General features: G+C 48.1%; 1 protein-coding gene across 1 annotated transcript; it reads right to left on the bottom strand.

The window, feature by feature from the left end:
- Window positions 1-2642: 2642 nt before the first annotated feature.
- Window positions 2643-5048, bottom strand: SOX17 (SRY-box transcription factor 17). Its single transcript, XM_025477746.3, has 2 exons — window positions 4573-5048; window positions 2643-3970 (listed from the first exon to the last, which is right to left on the bottom strand). The coding sequence occupies exons 1-2, from the start codon at window positions 4877-4879 to the stop codon at window positions 3018-3020; spliced, it is 1260 nt and encodes a 419-aa protein (XP_025333531.1). The 5' UTR covers window positions 4880-5048; the 3' UTR covers window positions 2643-3017.
- Between the last annotated feature and the right edge of the window lie 10424 nt (window positions 5049-15472).

The following is a 15472-nucleotide window of genomic DNA, read 5'->3' as shown; positions in this document are numbered from 1 at the left end:
TAAGGAGTTTATACAAGGATATAAATACCCAAGACACAGCTCATGGGGACGGACCTGGGGACTAAGGACTGTCACCACTCAACTGCACAAAGGTGAAAGTCATACATTCACCTTGGCAGGGCATCCTGAGTTTCCCTTATACTCTAAGAAAGGGACATACCACTCCCCATGTTCCTTGATTCACATGTGTCAGGAAGGGAGGATTCAGTAAAATTAAGGAGTTCTTGACATGTCCCTTTGTGTTTTCAAATATAGGGAAACTGCTCTTTTGCTTCCACGCTGGGGTGCCATGCTTTCCAACAAAGCCTCACCATCACAGCTTCTAAATCGGAGGGTTTCAGATTCCCACCACCCTTGGATGGCTTGCCAGGGGCCATGCATTGCCTAAAATGATGTCTAAAATATTGTGTGTGTGTGTGTGTGTGTGTGTGTGTGTCTGTGTATTCCTCAGACTTCTGGGGAGGGGCTTCCTGGTTTTCCTCAGACCATCACCTAGGGTGAATTCAAATCAGCAAGACCTAAGAGTGCTTATAACTCAGGAGCACTACTCTGCATTTTTACCTTGTGACGGACTTCTCCAGTAGGGGAAAAGCAGTAGGTCTTTGATGTATTTGTGTCTACAGTAAAACAAAAAGCAGTCACTAGCTGCCACCGGAGACCACTTCATGAGTCTGCCTAAGAAAAGATAAAGAATGGGCTGGATTACCTGTGCCCCCAAGAATTATTGTGAGCACGAATCCTCCTTTGTTGGGGCTCAAGGCATTGGAATTGGCTAAAAAATTTTAGCTCCTATTATTTTCCCATTTGTACCTGGTGAATAGTAAAGAATGTAACTTAACAGGACATTGGATTCTCTGCCCCCAACACTCTATTCTCCTTTCCTCTTTTCCTTATTTATCTTTTTATTTTGTAAGACATAGCAGGCAAGGGTACAATTCCCTCTCCTAGGGCCAAAAATGTGCTAAAATGCCTAGTGTGATCTCAACTGGAGACATGGCCTTGAACCTGAGCAAGTGAGGCCCCTCTGCTCACTTTATCTACTAGGAACTCCGAACATCCTGGGGAAGGAACTCCGACTGGAAGCAGAACCTGTCTAGGAAAAGAGGGATAAAGAATGTGGAAAGGGTCGAGTACTAAGAGGCAAGCGAACTGGATTAGATGGTAGATATAACCCAGGAGTTAACTTCAGAATTTCAAATGCTTAATGTAACCTCTGTTACGCCTAACAAAACAGACTTACCTTTGCTTTCTGAAATTCCTGTTCTAAACATTCCTAGCACCCAGGGACCCCCTCTGAAAAACACACCTTGCCATTTCTCAAGAATCCAGTCAACCATTTCAGCTCAGCTGTCCCACTTCAAGATATAAATGCTTTCAACTATTCTCCTACCCTTCCCTTTTTTCTATAGCATTAATCAGAGTGGAAGATTTTATATAGTTTCTCACCACCAGCGTACCAGTTCTTCCAGTGCCCACATATATCCTGGCACAAAGGAAAACAGTGATTAAGCATATTTTAATAACTTGTAGGGGTGCTTGGCTGGCTTGGCACCCCTCTTGATCTTGGGGTTGTAGGTTTGACCCCCACGTTGGGTGTAGAGATTACTTAAAATCTTTTTAAAAAAGTTTTGAGAACTTATCAAGCATTCACCCTATATATGGCAAGTGAGTGCTCCAGTGCCTACTTTCCTCACTTGCAGAAGAGGGAAAACAGCACTTCGGCTCCACAGGCTTGATCAGGCTCAAACTTGGTACAGAATGGCATTGATGAAACACCTGGCACAGGAAATGCCCAGCACAAGTCATCTGCATCCATTGCCTCAACCTGCAAAATCTGATGGATAGGGCCACAGCAATTAATGCTGCAGTCCACAGCAGGGCTAACCCCTCACTTTTACAGCCCCTTGAGTCCGTTTCTCCCCAGAGTAGAACATGGATACCCAGGGCTATAGCTTTAGTTGCCCTGGTAAAGTACACTAGCTACAAATCATCACTGGAACTCTCCAAAACTGCTTGTGTCAAAAAAATCCAATGCACAAGGAGAACATCCTATAAAAATTACAGATGTGGAAGTTTCATTAAAAGTTAAGGTCACAATGCACATTTGCTTTTGATTCATTCCTGTGACTCCTTCAAATTATTTTTATTTTTTTTCCCTTCAAATTATTTTTAACCCGGCAACAGTACTTCCCAAGGTGTAGACAGGTGAAGGCTAGAAAGTTCAGTGTTGAGAGGGAGTGTACAGACTCTTGGTGAAATGTAGGCCGGAAAAAAATCCAAACTCCTCTATAGGCTGGTTTCAAGATTCAACTAGAAAACTCAAATTCCTTGGATGTTCTCCTCTGGTGAAGGGATACACGAAAATTGAAAATACCTAGAGTATCGAGATTAACCATAACTTTTCAGAAACTAGGATCACTGAAATGTGTAACACAGGCTCATTCTATGAGGTTTTTCTACCTAGGAAAAAAAAAATAGATATCCTAATGTTCCGTTTTAGGTTTTAACCCTGAATCATTTATAAGAGAAGGAGCAATCTGCTGTAACTACATATTAAATATCAATCCAATGTTTCCAGTGCTATGTTAATACTTAACATTCATCTTAAAAATGGACTTTTGTGACAAGAGGCACTAGCAGAGTGACAAAGGATTCCAGATTTTATTTCTTTAAAGATCGAGAAAACACACCCAAGATAAAATGGTTTTGGTCAATAAATTTTCAGGAAACGGAGCAAGTTATTCCGGGACATACTCAAAACTCAAATGGGGTTCTGACAACGCAACTGTGGGAAAGAAGTATCTGGACAAATCTTCACAGACCACCCCACATTTTTCTCCCCCCAACCGTTCAAGTGGCAGACAAAATAAATTACCATAAATTATATGCCTAGGCAATTTAAAAACAAAAACAAAACAACACGAGGCCGAGGGTTTCCTCAGCCCCTGCAGGAAGTGTAACGCTGGGCGCTGCGCCTCTGGCCCGCAGGCAGGACCGCGCGGGGCCGGGCCGGGCCGTCAGACGTCAGGATAGTTGCAGTAGTACACGGCCGAGCTGGCGTCGGACACCACCGAGGAGATGGGCCCGTGGCCGTCAGGGAGGTTCACAACAGAGTCGTGTCCCTGGTAAGGGAGTCCCATCTCGGGCTTGCACACAAAGTGCAGGTACTGTTCAAATTCCGTGCGGTCCACCTCCCCGAGGAGCTCGGCGGGCTGGCTCGGGTCCGCGCCGTCGCGGCAGGGCAGGGCCTCGGGGGGCGGCGACGGCTGCTGCGGGTGCTGCGGCGGGTGCTGCGGCGGGTGCTGCGGCGGGTGCTGCGGCGGGTGCTGCTGCGGCTGCAGGGAGAAGCCGCGCCCGCCGCCGGCCGCCGGCGAGCCCATCGTGTTGTAGTACAGCTGCAGGGCGCCGGGGGGCGCCACGTGGCCCGGCAGCGCAGGCCCCGCCTGCTCCAGGCCGAGGCGCGCGTGCACCGGGCCGACGGGCGGCTCCGGGGGCCCCGCGTAGTCCGAGGCCGGCGGGTAGCTGTAGGGGCCGGCGGCCGGGCAGTCCCCGGGCAGCGGCGCGGCGAAGAAGGCCGGGTCCGGCTCCACGCCGTCCAAGGGGGACGTGTCCGGCGTGGGCAGCGGGTAGCCGTCGAGCGGGGCCGCGCCCAGTCCCTGGCAGTCGCGGTAGTGGCCGCCCATGTGCGCGGGCAGCAGCGGCGGGCCCGCGGGGAAGCCCTGCTCCGGGAAGGCCAGGCCCAGGCCGTCCATGGCCACGCGGCCGCCCTCGGGGCCCAGCGCGGCGGCCTGCGGCTCGGCCAGGCCGTGCAGGAAGCCGCCCTCCACCCGCTTCAGGCGCTTCACCTGCTTGCGCCTCCGCGGCCGGTACTTGTAGTTGGGGTGGTCCTGCATGTGCTGCACGCGCAGCCGCTCGGCCTCCTCCACGAAGGGCCGCTTCTCCGCCAGGGTCAGCGCTTTCCACGACTTGCCTGCACGGGCATGGGAAGGTGGACAGGGGCGCCGGGCTCACTGGCTGAGCTCCCGCTCCGGGCCCCGCCGACCTTTAAGGAGCAACTAGAGCGGGGGAAAGGGGTCGAGTAGGGAGTGAAGGTCTGCGGAGGCCCAGCGGAGGCCCAGCGGAGGCCCAGCGTTCTCGGGCCCTCGAAGGGCGCCCCCCCCCCCGGGCGCCCCCCCCCCCCGCCCCGCAGCCTCTGCCTCTGCCTCTGGGAGGCCGCTTCCCAGCGCGCCCATTCCCGGTCTTTCGCAGAAGGGAGAACGGCCCCTACCGCGGAAGGCGCGGGGGAACGCGAAGGACCAAACCTACTCGGCTGCCGGGAGAGCCTCGCGGGGCCCAGACCCAGGGCAGCCGCGGCCCCGGGCGCTGACGACCCAGGCGGTCGGGAAGAGTCGGGACAGGGAACGCGCGAGGGGAGCCCGGGGCCCCGGGAGGACCGCGGCGGAGCACTGCGCCGGCCCCGGGAAGCGCCACGCACCGTCTCGCTCAGGCTCAGGCTCAGGCTCAGGCTCAGGCTCAGGCTCAGGGAAGCGGCTCCGCGGGTCGCAGCGCCCCGGGTCGCGAGCTCGGACTCACCCAGCATCTTGCTCAGCTCCGCGTTGTGCAGGTCCGGGTTCTGCTGCGCCAGGCGCTTGCGCTCGTCCTTCGCCCACACCATGAAGGCGTTCATCGGCCGCCGGATGCGAGACTCGCCCTTGGCTCGGCCCGCCGCCCCGGCCGGCGCCCCGCTGCTCGCCGCCGCCTCGCCCTTCACCTTCATGTCCCCGAGGGGGCTCAGCGACTCGGCCCAGGGGCAGGGGCCCAGCCCGGCCATCACCGCGGGCAGCGCGCTGCGGGTCTGGCTCTGGTCGTCACTGGCGTACCCCGCATCCGGGCTGCTCATGGCGCTCCAGCCCTGCCCCGCACCCCACAGCCCTCCGCCGGACACGTCGCCCCTCCCCCCGGCCCGGGGGAGATGCCCTGCCCCGTGGGCTGCTCGAGTCTCCCGGGCCCGAGCGGCCGCCGACGCTCCCGGCAGGTCCCGGCCCACCGCGCAGCCTGGGTGCCCGCCGGCCCAGTGACGCTGCGGGCGCCCCGGCCGCGGGCCCTTTTCTGCGCTGCTGCGGCCAATGGAGTGGCGGGGGCGGGCCGGCGGGCGTCCTTAGGCCCACGCCCCGCCGGCCGCCCGCATCCCGGGTCTCCGCTCAACCCCACGCCCGCCCCTTCCCTTCCCTTCCCTTCCCTTCCCCTCCCCTCCCCTCCCCCGGCCCCGCGCCCAAGGCTACACCTGCCCCCGGGAAAACTGGCTGAAGCCGGGCTCTGGCGCCGCGTTCCCTCCACCCTGGGAAGGGGGACTCCCGAAAATCCTTCTGGAATGTAGACTGTACCGCTGGATAGAAGTGCTTGGCCACGGTAGTTCGGATGAACGCACTAAGCAAACGCTCTTTCTTCTTTTTCTTAAATATGATACCTCCATAATTTGGGTTACTATGCAGCTATTCCAAAGAATAAGCTTATGTGTGCATATGCACGCATATTCAGAGAGATTTTTATATTAAGTGGAGAGTGTAAGTTAACATTTGAGCACACACTATTATAGGCGCTCAGGATGTCAGTATGGGGGGAAGGTACCTAGCCATCTTCCCGGAAACCCCGCGGGTGTCTGCTTCAAGTGTGTTTTATCGAATGCAGTAGACACTGTTGATAATAAATTAAAAACATTCTCTCCCCAAGGACTCAACCTGCTTGTTGCACTACTTTCAAAATGCTATGTCCGAGGTAAATTCTAATCCTTAAAACAGGAGTAAATACGGGATGACATCCTGTAGCCAATACTCCTTCATCCTGAAGAATAAAACCTTTATTCATCACGATGAAGCAACCCTTGCAAATTTGTGCATGAAATGTATGATAGACATAAAAGGTTTCACTTACGTGTTCAGTAAAAGACACAAGACTCGGTTTTGATTTCTAAAATGTGGTAACACTAGCAGCAATATTTATCTGAAGGCCCACCTAATGGGGGCAAGAGCAATCCCCTTGCACACCAAAGTTAGCGGTAGCTCTTATGGGATTCTATACGCTTCCTTAGACTGAAATGAAAATCTGAAAGAGTATTCAACTCGTGCTGAAATCTGAAACCTTCTCAGTGGGATTTTTAAACAAGCCCTCACACTGCATGTACCTGGCACAGCCCTCCAAACTTAGCTAGTTTATCCCTACAGTTCTGTGAGGCAAACGCTGTTGCATATTACAGGATGGGAACCTGAGATACAATGTGTTTAGGGAATTTTCCTGAGGTCACAGTTTGAGGAGTGAAATTCATCTCCAGTAGCGTGCCCTGGTTTTGAGCTCCTAAGCACTAAACCAAGCCGTTGTGTATTTGTTTGTATATTTGTGTTGTTTTCTAAGGCAATTAAAACACTCATTTCTGCCTAAGTCCATAACTTTGCAAAGAAATTAATACATCAATCTCCAGAACAGATTTTCTTTGTTTACTGCGAAGGTGTGATGACAAACTAAGGCTTACATCCGGGATCTGGGAGGTAAATGCTGCAGCTTTTTGTGTGAAATTAGAGTAACAAAGTATTCTATCAAGTCTGCTTATTGGTGGCATCCATAAAAACAAAGAAACACAACGCCTTAGGAAACCTCTGGCCTTCGGTTTCTCTGACATTGCTATTTCCCCCCAAAAAAACTCCTCATTAGTTTGAAGCCAACTTTACTTTGCCTCTGTGAGGCTCTGTGAAGCGCTGGCTGCCCTCCGTCCCTGTTACAAGCCAGTCTTCAAATATACGATGAATTAAGTGGTTCTAGCTCTTGGGTCTCTGAGTTTCAATCCAGAAAAAAAAATGTTAATCTGCTTAAGAAAATCATCGACAAGTGTTATTTTTAATGGGTGGTTTTGAAGCAGCTGATCTTAAATTTAACTAATTGTGTGTCTTTCCTTTAAGGCTTTGTTGTTGTTGTTGTTGTTTTCTAAAATAAATATGGGCTTGAAAATTAAGCATAATTGCATTTCAAATGGTTATGTAAGTAAGGAGATACGGGAGTAGAAAGAACAAATTCACCCACAGTGCCTTGCTCCTTGTTTTCTTGGCGATCTTCTCTATTTCTTCTGGATAGTAATAAACATCTCCACAGAGATCCCGAAGCAGATTTTGTTATTAGTGCAAAGTTTTATGAACTAACAGGAGTTTCGTTAGACTAGTAATACAAAACCAAACAAAAACTATTCCTGTTCCAGAATCTATTATCTGCCTATATTAATCTATTTGATAGCTTCTGTAAAAAAAAAAAAAGTAAAATAAAATAGGGTACAAGAAATTCAATCGAAGTGTGAGTCCAAAATATGCATATGCATGGATTTGCCCTCGTGCACTTTCTTCGTCCTCGTGTTCTTCCTGGCCCACACCGTTCCAGGGAGAAACTGATGGGGAAGGCAGCCTGGAGGATCTCCATTACTATTTGCACGTGTTCCTGGAGAAAGACTATTGAGTTTTGTTGGGTAAGATTACTGAGAAGTCCGGTGAGAGCACAGCATCCATAGAATGGAGTGGGAGCTTCAGATTTCGCGTCCCTTCCCCCACTTTTTATAACGCCTTCCCTGGAAGTTATAAAGTAACAGTTTATATGTGCCAGTTGGGAATTATGGTGCCGTTTTAACACCGGTTCCTCTTACCTACCGTTACCTAGAGCTAATTTCTTCTGATCATCCACCTGTCATGTATTTTGGGGGGAGGGTGTTGGGGGCTGCGGCGCCGCAGCGCAGTCCGTGGTGTGTGTAGACTCTTCTATTTCGGTCTCTTTACTAAACGCGGTGTTGGAAGTCGAGCTCTAGACGTTATCAGAGCCAGCCACAAATGCCACATGAAAAGCAGCAAACATCCGGAGTGGTTTCCTGCAAGCCTTGCTTTTCTCAACACGAGAGATTTACGCGGGGGCACGGGGGGGGGGCACGGGGGGGGGCGCGGGGGGGCGACGACAAACAAGTTTCGCGAGTCAGAGCCTTGTACACCCGCTCCTGGAGCCGCTCGGTGCGTCTGCCCTGCGCAGCCCAGGGTCCCTGGGTTCCTGGCTCCTAAGTGCACTCACGGTCCCCAGGCCAGACTCGAGGCTCGCAAGGCTGGGCAAGGAAGCGACTAGCGCAGCAGGAGGCTGTGCCCGCTGCCACTTGAGGCCTTTGGCGGGCGGGCGCAGAAATTAACCCGGGTAGGTGCCGAGCTGCGGCTCAGACCCGGGGAGTCGGAGCCGCGCACTTCTCCGGGCCCCCGGAGGAGCAGGCAAAGACTGGGTGACTTCCTGCAGGCTTTTGTGTTTCCGATGCTCGGGAAGCGGGAGCCGGACGGAGGACTTTCAAGTCGTTAGGGAAGGCGGTGGGCACCCAGACAGATCCGGGTCGGCTCCCGAGAGCCAGTCCTTGGGGGCGGGGAGGGAGTGCGCGCCGCAGGCCCGGGGAAATCGCCGAGAAGGCCGCCGAAGAATAGACAATGGTATCCCTGGAACAAAGCACAACAATAGGCCTTTGCATTTATAAACCGCGCGCCGGCGGCGGCCTCGGGAGCCCCGCGGGAGGCGGCGTGCGGCGGCGGAGCGCGGCGGGCTCCGCACCTCCCAGGTAGGGCCGCGCAGCCGGACGCCGCCGAGCCGCCCCGCGCGCCCCGGCGGCGCCGCGCGTCTGCACACCTTGCGCGTCCCCTCCCTGTCCCTGGGCCGGTCCCCCGTGGGTCCGGGATGCGAGGTCGGAGGTTGCGGGCGGGATGGGAGAGGGGGGAGGACGGGGTGGCCCGCTCTTCCGGGCCGCCCGCTCCGCCGTCCCTCCCCGCCCGTGCCAAGGGTCGGAGTCCCCGGAGCTCGGACCTTGCTCTCGGCCCTAACCGCGCGCCCCCAGGCTGTGCGGGGCTCGAAAAAGCGCGACGCGCGGGGGCTCTGGGGACGCCTGCTGCGCGCGGGGACGCGAGGCGCGGTTTGCTCTCACGCCCTTTCGCCCCGGTTGCGCCCTGGGTCCGCCGGATCCCTGCCCAGTACGCGGACCCCCGAGGCCGCCCGCGAACCGCGCCCAGGCAGCTGGCGACTCCTCGGTCGTAACTGTTCCCGCTTGGCTCCGCCTGGGGTTTGCTCCGGCGAAGCAGGAAATGCGCTGTTCCCGGTCCACTTCCCTGCCCAGAAACTCGTCCGCGGGGGTGTTTCTTAGATTCCCCCTGGCCCCCCAGCCCCGGCCGTGGTCCTGGTTGAAGTGTGGGCGCTTTCCCTTTATTCTCTGGCAGAGAGAACCTCAGGATCCCGGGGGTTGGAGGCCAGGCGGCCTTAGGGGGAAGGAGAGGGCAGCCCAGCTCCTTCTCCGTTTCCCCTGCGCACACTGCCCTGCTGTCCCCTTCACGCCTGCCCTGCAACTCGAAAGGGAGTTTGAGCAGCGGCATGGCTTCTATGCAGCCGCTTTGCCGACCTCCTCCTCACACCCTACAAGAGGCCAGGGCTTTCCTTGCAGAGCTGTATCTTGAACAGACTGGTGTTATCTGCACCAAGCCCACGGTGAGCAGGACACTTGCGCTCCCACCCAAAAGAGAGCCGTCACGGCCCCTGCCTCGCAGGAATGAACAATGCAACACCATTAGTCTTCCTCTCTGATTTATCCACTTCCAGCTGGGTGTTCTAGGCCTGTTCTCCTGTAATAATTTGTTCCCGGCTTGTAAAGGTAATGCTGACATCCGTAGGCCAAGTACTCTGAGGTGGTTTTTTTTTTTTTTTTTTTTTTTTTTTTTTTTTTTTTTTTTTGTAGAGTTAAGAAGTTTCCTTTCCACCCAGGAAACTCTAGCTTGCCAGGTTTCCCTAGTCAACAGGGCTGGATTTGGGCAGGTGGACGGTCAGGACGAAGCCTGTGCTCTGTGATCAAGGGAGTGATCAAAGTTAATAGGTCATAGGACAGTCGGCCACTGCTGACAGCACTCATTATGGACTTTTCCATGCAACTTCAGTCACAAGCATATCAGATTTTGAAATTGGCACCCCAGTTGACTTCCAAAGTTTCTAAGCAGGAGAAAACCTTGGGAATCTTTGCTGGCTTCCTTTGCAATCCGTGTTTCAGCTGACCTCTGTGGCCTAAATTTTCTTCTCCCATTTCTTTGACCATTGCAAAAAATGTTGTTAGTACTCCCTCACCCTCTCCTTCATCTGCTGGGGCTCCAGTCATTGAGCACTTAGAAATCTCAGCTCTTCTGAGGATGAACTCCAGTCCTGTTGCTTTCCTGAACCTACTCAGCATGGAGGTCCAGCCCCAGAAGGTACATGTTTGCATGTGGATATAGGCATAAGCAGATTTCTATCTTGAGGCATTTTGCACAAACAAAACCTTGAGTATTAATTTCTTCATAATCATCGAGAAGGAAGTTTCACATACATTCACTCACCTGATTCTCACGGCAACCCTGAAGATAGGCAGCCTTTGTTATAATCCCCATTCTTCAGATGAGGAGAATGAGACTGAACAGGAGAGGGGACTTGCTCCAGGTCACATGACAGGAAGCTTGGGCCCTCTGTTTGCCCTCATTATCAGTGGTGTGTCTTGGTCTGAATTTCTTTCCATATCATGTCTACAACCCATGACGGGCCTGATGGTGTTTGTAGGAACTAAATAATGGCAGCGGACAGGTAGATACTGATTAAGATTCTTGCACAGAAGTTTCCAGTGTGGTCCCTGACCAGGTCATGATCATGTCCTTAATATCAGAGATGGAGGGTTGTAACAAGAAAGCATTTTCATTTGGAAAGTCTAAGATTAGGTATTTTTATTAGATCACGTAATCTAAGCCCCAGTTTATCTCATTTATTTTGAGTATTATTGAACAAACAGTATTTGAGTATTATAGTTCTGTATTGTGAACAAATTCTAATTCTGCTGGAAAAATGAAAACACTTCAAAGTTGTATGGGGATAAAGTTCAAATATAAGGAAGTTGAGGTCTTCAAAGCTCTGCACCTGTGCTTCCATTAGTTCAGACAGAGACTTGGTTAATTATACGAAATTCTTGGGGTCTTGTCACATGTTTAAGGTTTATGCTATTAGTCTCTAGACCTACTGCTGACCAAGTCTTTAAGGCATAACAGCATACATGTAGCAGCTAGGTAAAGTAAATTCTCTCCATTCTTACTGCTGTTTGGGAGAGCAATGGCAAATATCAATTCTATTTTATGAAGTGGGAAATTAAGGGACAGAGCCATTGGGTAGTTTGCTTAATGCTTCCAAACCAGTCGAAAACAAAGAGAATGATTTATTTCTTTAATCAACAAATAATTCTCTAGTACCTGTAAGTCTGAGGCTCAGTACATCCTGGTACATTGGTCATGAGAATAAAATTGGGAGTTGAACTGCTTGGGACACATTCTATAGTTTATCAGCTACATATCCTTGGACATAATACTTATCCTGTAAGCCTCCTTTGTAAAGTGGAAGATAATTATAGTAACAACCTCAGAGAGTTTTTTGGGATAAAATGAGTTAATTGTTCATAAATTGCTTAGAATAGGGCTTGGCACATGGTAAGTGCTATAGAGGTATTTAATAATAAAATAATAATAAAAATTTTAAATTAGTACAAGGTAGCATATGGAGACATGTTGGATACATTTTAAAAGAGTTACCATAGTACAGAAAGTAAATGCGTTGTATCAACCAAAGAAGTATTTGCAAGAAAAGAATTAATGGAGTTTCATTATATTGTAGCATTATTATAACTAGTAATAACTAACAGTATCATGCTTTCATCAAAATTGTCTATTACATTGGCAGAAGGCTTTAGAGAGTTCTATAAACTATTGTACATTTTCCAATTACAGGTGAATATGAACATTTTAACTTTGGTGGTAAAAAAATATTTTTGTTTTATGCATATCAACCTTCTAAAACTGTATTAAGATTGGCAAGGAAAAAATACATAGAATCATAAGACATTCAATATTCCATTAGAACATCCCTGAAATGCAAAGAAACACCTTGCAACCAGTACTTACCTGGGCAGGTCTAGAGTCTTCTCCTAAAGTCATAGAGACAAAGTTCAATTTTGATAACTATGCTTGGTACACATATATTGAAAAGATGAATAACCCATAAATGTACAAACCTTCTCTGGATCTTTCAGTGTAGTATAATGAAAAGATTCTAAAGTCTAGCTGTGGTTGTTCAATAACTTGCCACCAGGTAAACTATGAGTTGGTTAAACTGCCTCATCCTCAGCTTTCTCAAAAAAAGAAGAGGATATCTCATGTCTTCCCAACTTTTCCAGATAAAGAAAAAAAGTCACAAAGACTTTTACAAAGTAAAAGAGCTGAATGAAACTATGCTAGTTTGTGTGTGTGTGTGTGTGTGTGTGTGTGTGCATCTGTGTCCATGAATGTCTGGGTATATATGCATTTAGAGAAGGTTCTTTGTACAAAAAAAAAAAAAAAAAAGGAAATTGAGGGATGCCTGGGTGGCTCAACAGTTGAGCATCTGCCTTCAGCTCAGGGCCCTGATCCCAGTCCTGGGATCGAGTCCCACATCGGGCTCCCTGCATGGAGCCTGCTTCTCCCTCTGCCTGTGTCTCTGCCTCTCTTTCTCTGTGTCTCTCCTGAGTAGATAAATAAATAAATCTTTTTTTAAAAAAGTAAATTGAATATAATGGAAGTAGTGATTGAGAGAAGACTGTACTATTTGGGGCTATAATGGAATGCAACAGCTTTTAGAGCAAAAGGTTTTGTTCTGTTTTGTTTTAAAACTAATTACTATGTAGAAGGTCTCACCTTTGATCCAGGGCAAAGCAGATGCTATTTTTATGAACTAAGACTGTGGATTTACTGGATAGCCATTTTTTTTAAGAAAGCTAAAAGATTATTTCAGTGGTTAATTTAAAACTGGAATTTGGAGACAAATAGACAACTCTTTCTTTTTGACACTTTCTCTTTATGTAACATTTCCTTGGAGCTCACCTGACATTTACAGAATCCTAGGACAGAAAGAGACTGTATAACCCAAGCCTTGCTTTTTTCCAAGTTCCTTCAAATTACCTAGTGACCATTTGGAAACATGGAGATATCTTACACAGGAAATATCACATATTACATTAATATAAGAAATCACTTCTTACTTATACAGCTATATAAACATGCAGGTATTCTTTTAAAATCATTTATTTTGGGGTAACTTCAAACTTAGAAGTTGCAACAATAGTATAGAAGTTGCATCACCTTCACTGAGACACTTTGGTAGCATTTTATCTCTTTTGCTCCATTTCTATCTAAATAAATAAAAACATTTCCCCACATTTACTTTATTTCACTCTCCCTTTCTAAAATGTGTAAATGTATAGGACAGTATAAATATAAAATACATATATTAGTTCTTATTAACATGTACCAATGCATTATAGATAGTATATAAATATATAATACATCAATGTATTATGTTAGATCTTATATATTAAAACATAGACATGTATGTCATTAGGCTTTTTCTGACCCAGTTGAGAGCAAGCTGTGATAGGATGTCTCATTCATTCTAAATACTCCATAGGACACTCTCCCATGTAACCACCAAATAAACAGACAAATCAGGAAATTAACATTACCACCTAAGCCCCATGCCCAATTCAAATTTTGCAAACTGCTCCAACGAACTCTTTCTTTTTTATTTCTGGTCCAGCATTCAATTCAGGATCACACATCACATTTAGTTATCGTATCTCTTCAGACTTCATTTGAAACGTTAGTTCCTCAGTTCCTAATCTCTCCTATTCTCTTACAACCTTTATAATTTGTGAAGAATGCAGGGCTTTTGTTACAAAAAAGATGTTCCACAACTGAGTCTGTCTGATATGGGCTCATGCATCCTTGGCAGGAAAACAACTGAAATAGTAATGGGCTCTTCTTGGGGCATGACAAGGGAAGCTCCATGTAGGCCCATACCATCACAGGTGATCAGCCTTGATCAGCTGGTAACATTGATATCTGCTCAGTTTCTCCCACCTTCTCATCATCATTTTTCTCTAGGCAACTAATAAGTATTTTTTGTAGGGGGAATTCTGCTATTATACAAATATCCTACTCCTCGTCAAACAAAACCTCCACCTACCTGCCTTAGCATCCACTTAGATGGATGACAAATGGTGGGTTTCTATTCCTGTCATTCCCTCTATATTTATTCCTTCTTAAATACAGGAGTTTTTCCTTCTTCCATTTATTTGTTTCTTTATACCAGGATGGACTTCTGGATTCTTTCTTTATTCAATGGTTAGTCATCCTGAACTAATATTATTTGTTTGGGTGTTCAAGTTGCCAAAGATTTAGCCAGCAAAGATTTGGTGTCAAAGATCTGGACACCTTTCATGCTGGCTCCTGTATCCTTTTGATATGTCCTTATCAATATTTGACTATTTCCTTACTTTCTGGCATAACAGGATATCCCAGGACTGTCTTGAACTTCTCCTGCCCCAGTCCTGATTCAGTCATTTCTCCAAGGAGTGCAGAGCATCTTTCGGTGGTGGATGGGATTTAGAAATCAGGATCTGGGTTCTCATCAATTCTGGGATATCATGGCTTTTACATACACTCAGCAGACAGAGCTAGAAATGCATCCATGTGTGCATGTACATATATCTACAACTGTGTCTTTACCTTGAAAACCTATTAAAACCATGAGATAATTGAAGATACATCCAATTCCAATCCAACATCTCAGAGTTCTTGCTAGCCCACTACTTTCCTTTTTTTCTTTTCTTTTTTAATATTGTATTTATTTATTCAGTAGGGACACACACACAGAGAGAGACAGAGACAAAGACATAGGCAGGGGGAGAAGCAGGCTCCACACTGGGAGCCCTATGTGGGACTCAATCCCAGGACCCCAGAATCAAGCCCTGAGCCAAAGGCAGATGCTTAACTGCTGAGCCACCAAGGCATCCTGCCCACTACTTTTCCATATTTGTAAATCACTTTTTAAGAGTAAGAAACCTGGGTCCCATCAACCTTGATATATCTACATATTTGTTCACTGTAATTAGTCCTTCTCCTGCTCAACCTGCCTGCTCTTGGACCCCCTTTTTTTGGCCTCCAGGCTCATAATACCTCTGTGTACATGGGTACCACTTTTCCATGTTTAGAAGCAGGGAAAAAATAATTACTTATTTAAATTTATTTTAAAATTATCCTAAGTATAAAATGTAACCATAAACTAGAATATCAGTTTTCTTCACTATCTTTATGCTGGCAAATCCCTCAGGAAAGGATTAAAAACAAAATTACAAAAAATATCAAAACAAAATTACAAGGTATTTTTGCTTGTTTTGAATGAAATCACCCCTACTATTGGAGCTACAGGATTGTACCTTTAAAACCAAAATGTAGGGGCATCTGGCTGGCTTGGTCTATAACTCGTGACTCTTGATCTGGGGATTGTATATTCGACCTCCACAATGAGTGTAGAGATTACTTAAAAATAAGATATATTTAAAAAGAAAAAAAACTATTCC

This window comes from Canis lupus, chromosome 29, assembly GCF_003254725.2.
Source record: "Canis lupus dingo isolate Sandy chromosome 29, ASM325472v2, whole genome shotgun sequence".
Taxonomy (NCBI): domain Eukaryota; kingdom Metazoa; phylum Chordata; class Mammalia; order Carnivora; family Canidae; genus Canis; species Canis lupus.
The sequence above is the reverse complement of the archived record's forward strand: the minus strand, read 5'-3'. Positions and strand labels throughout refer to the sequence as shown.

Coding starts and splice junctions, on each gene's coding strand:
- SOX17 (XM_025477746.3), bottom strand. CDS start 4,879: ATGAGCAGCCCGGATGCGGGGTACGCCAGTGACGACCAGAGCCAGACC. Junction 3,971..4,572: donor GGAGCTGAGCAAGATGCTGG/GTGAGTCCGAGC, acceptor ATGCCCGTGCAG/GCAAGTCGTGGAAAGCGCTG.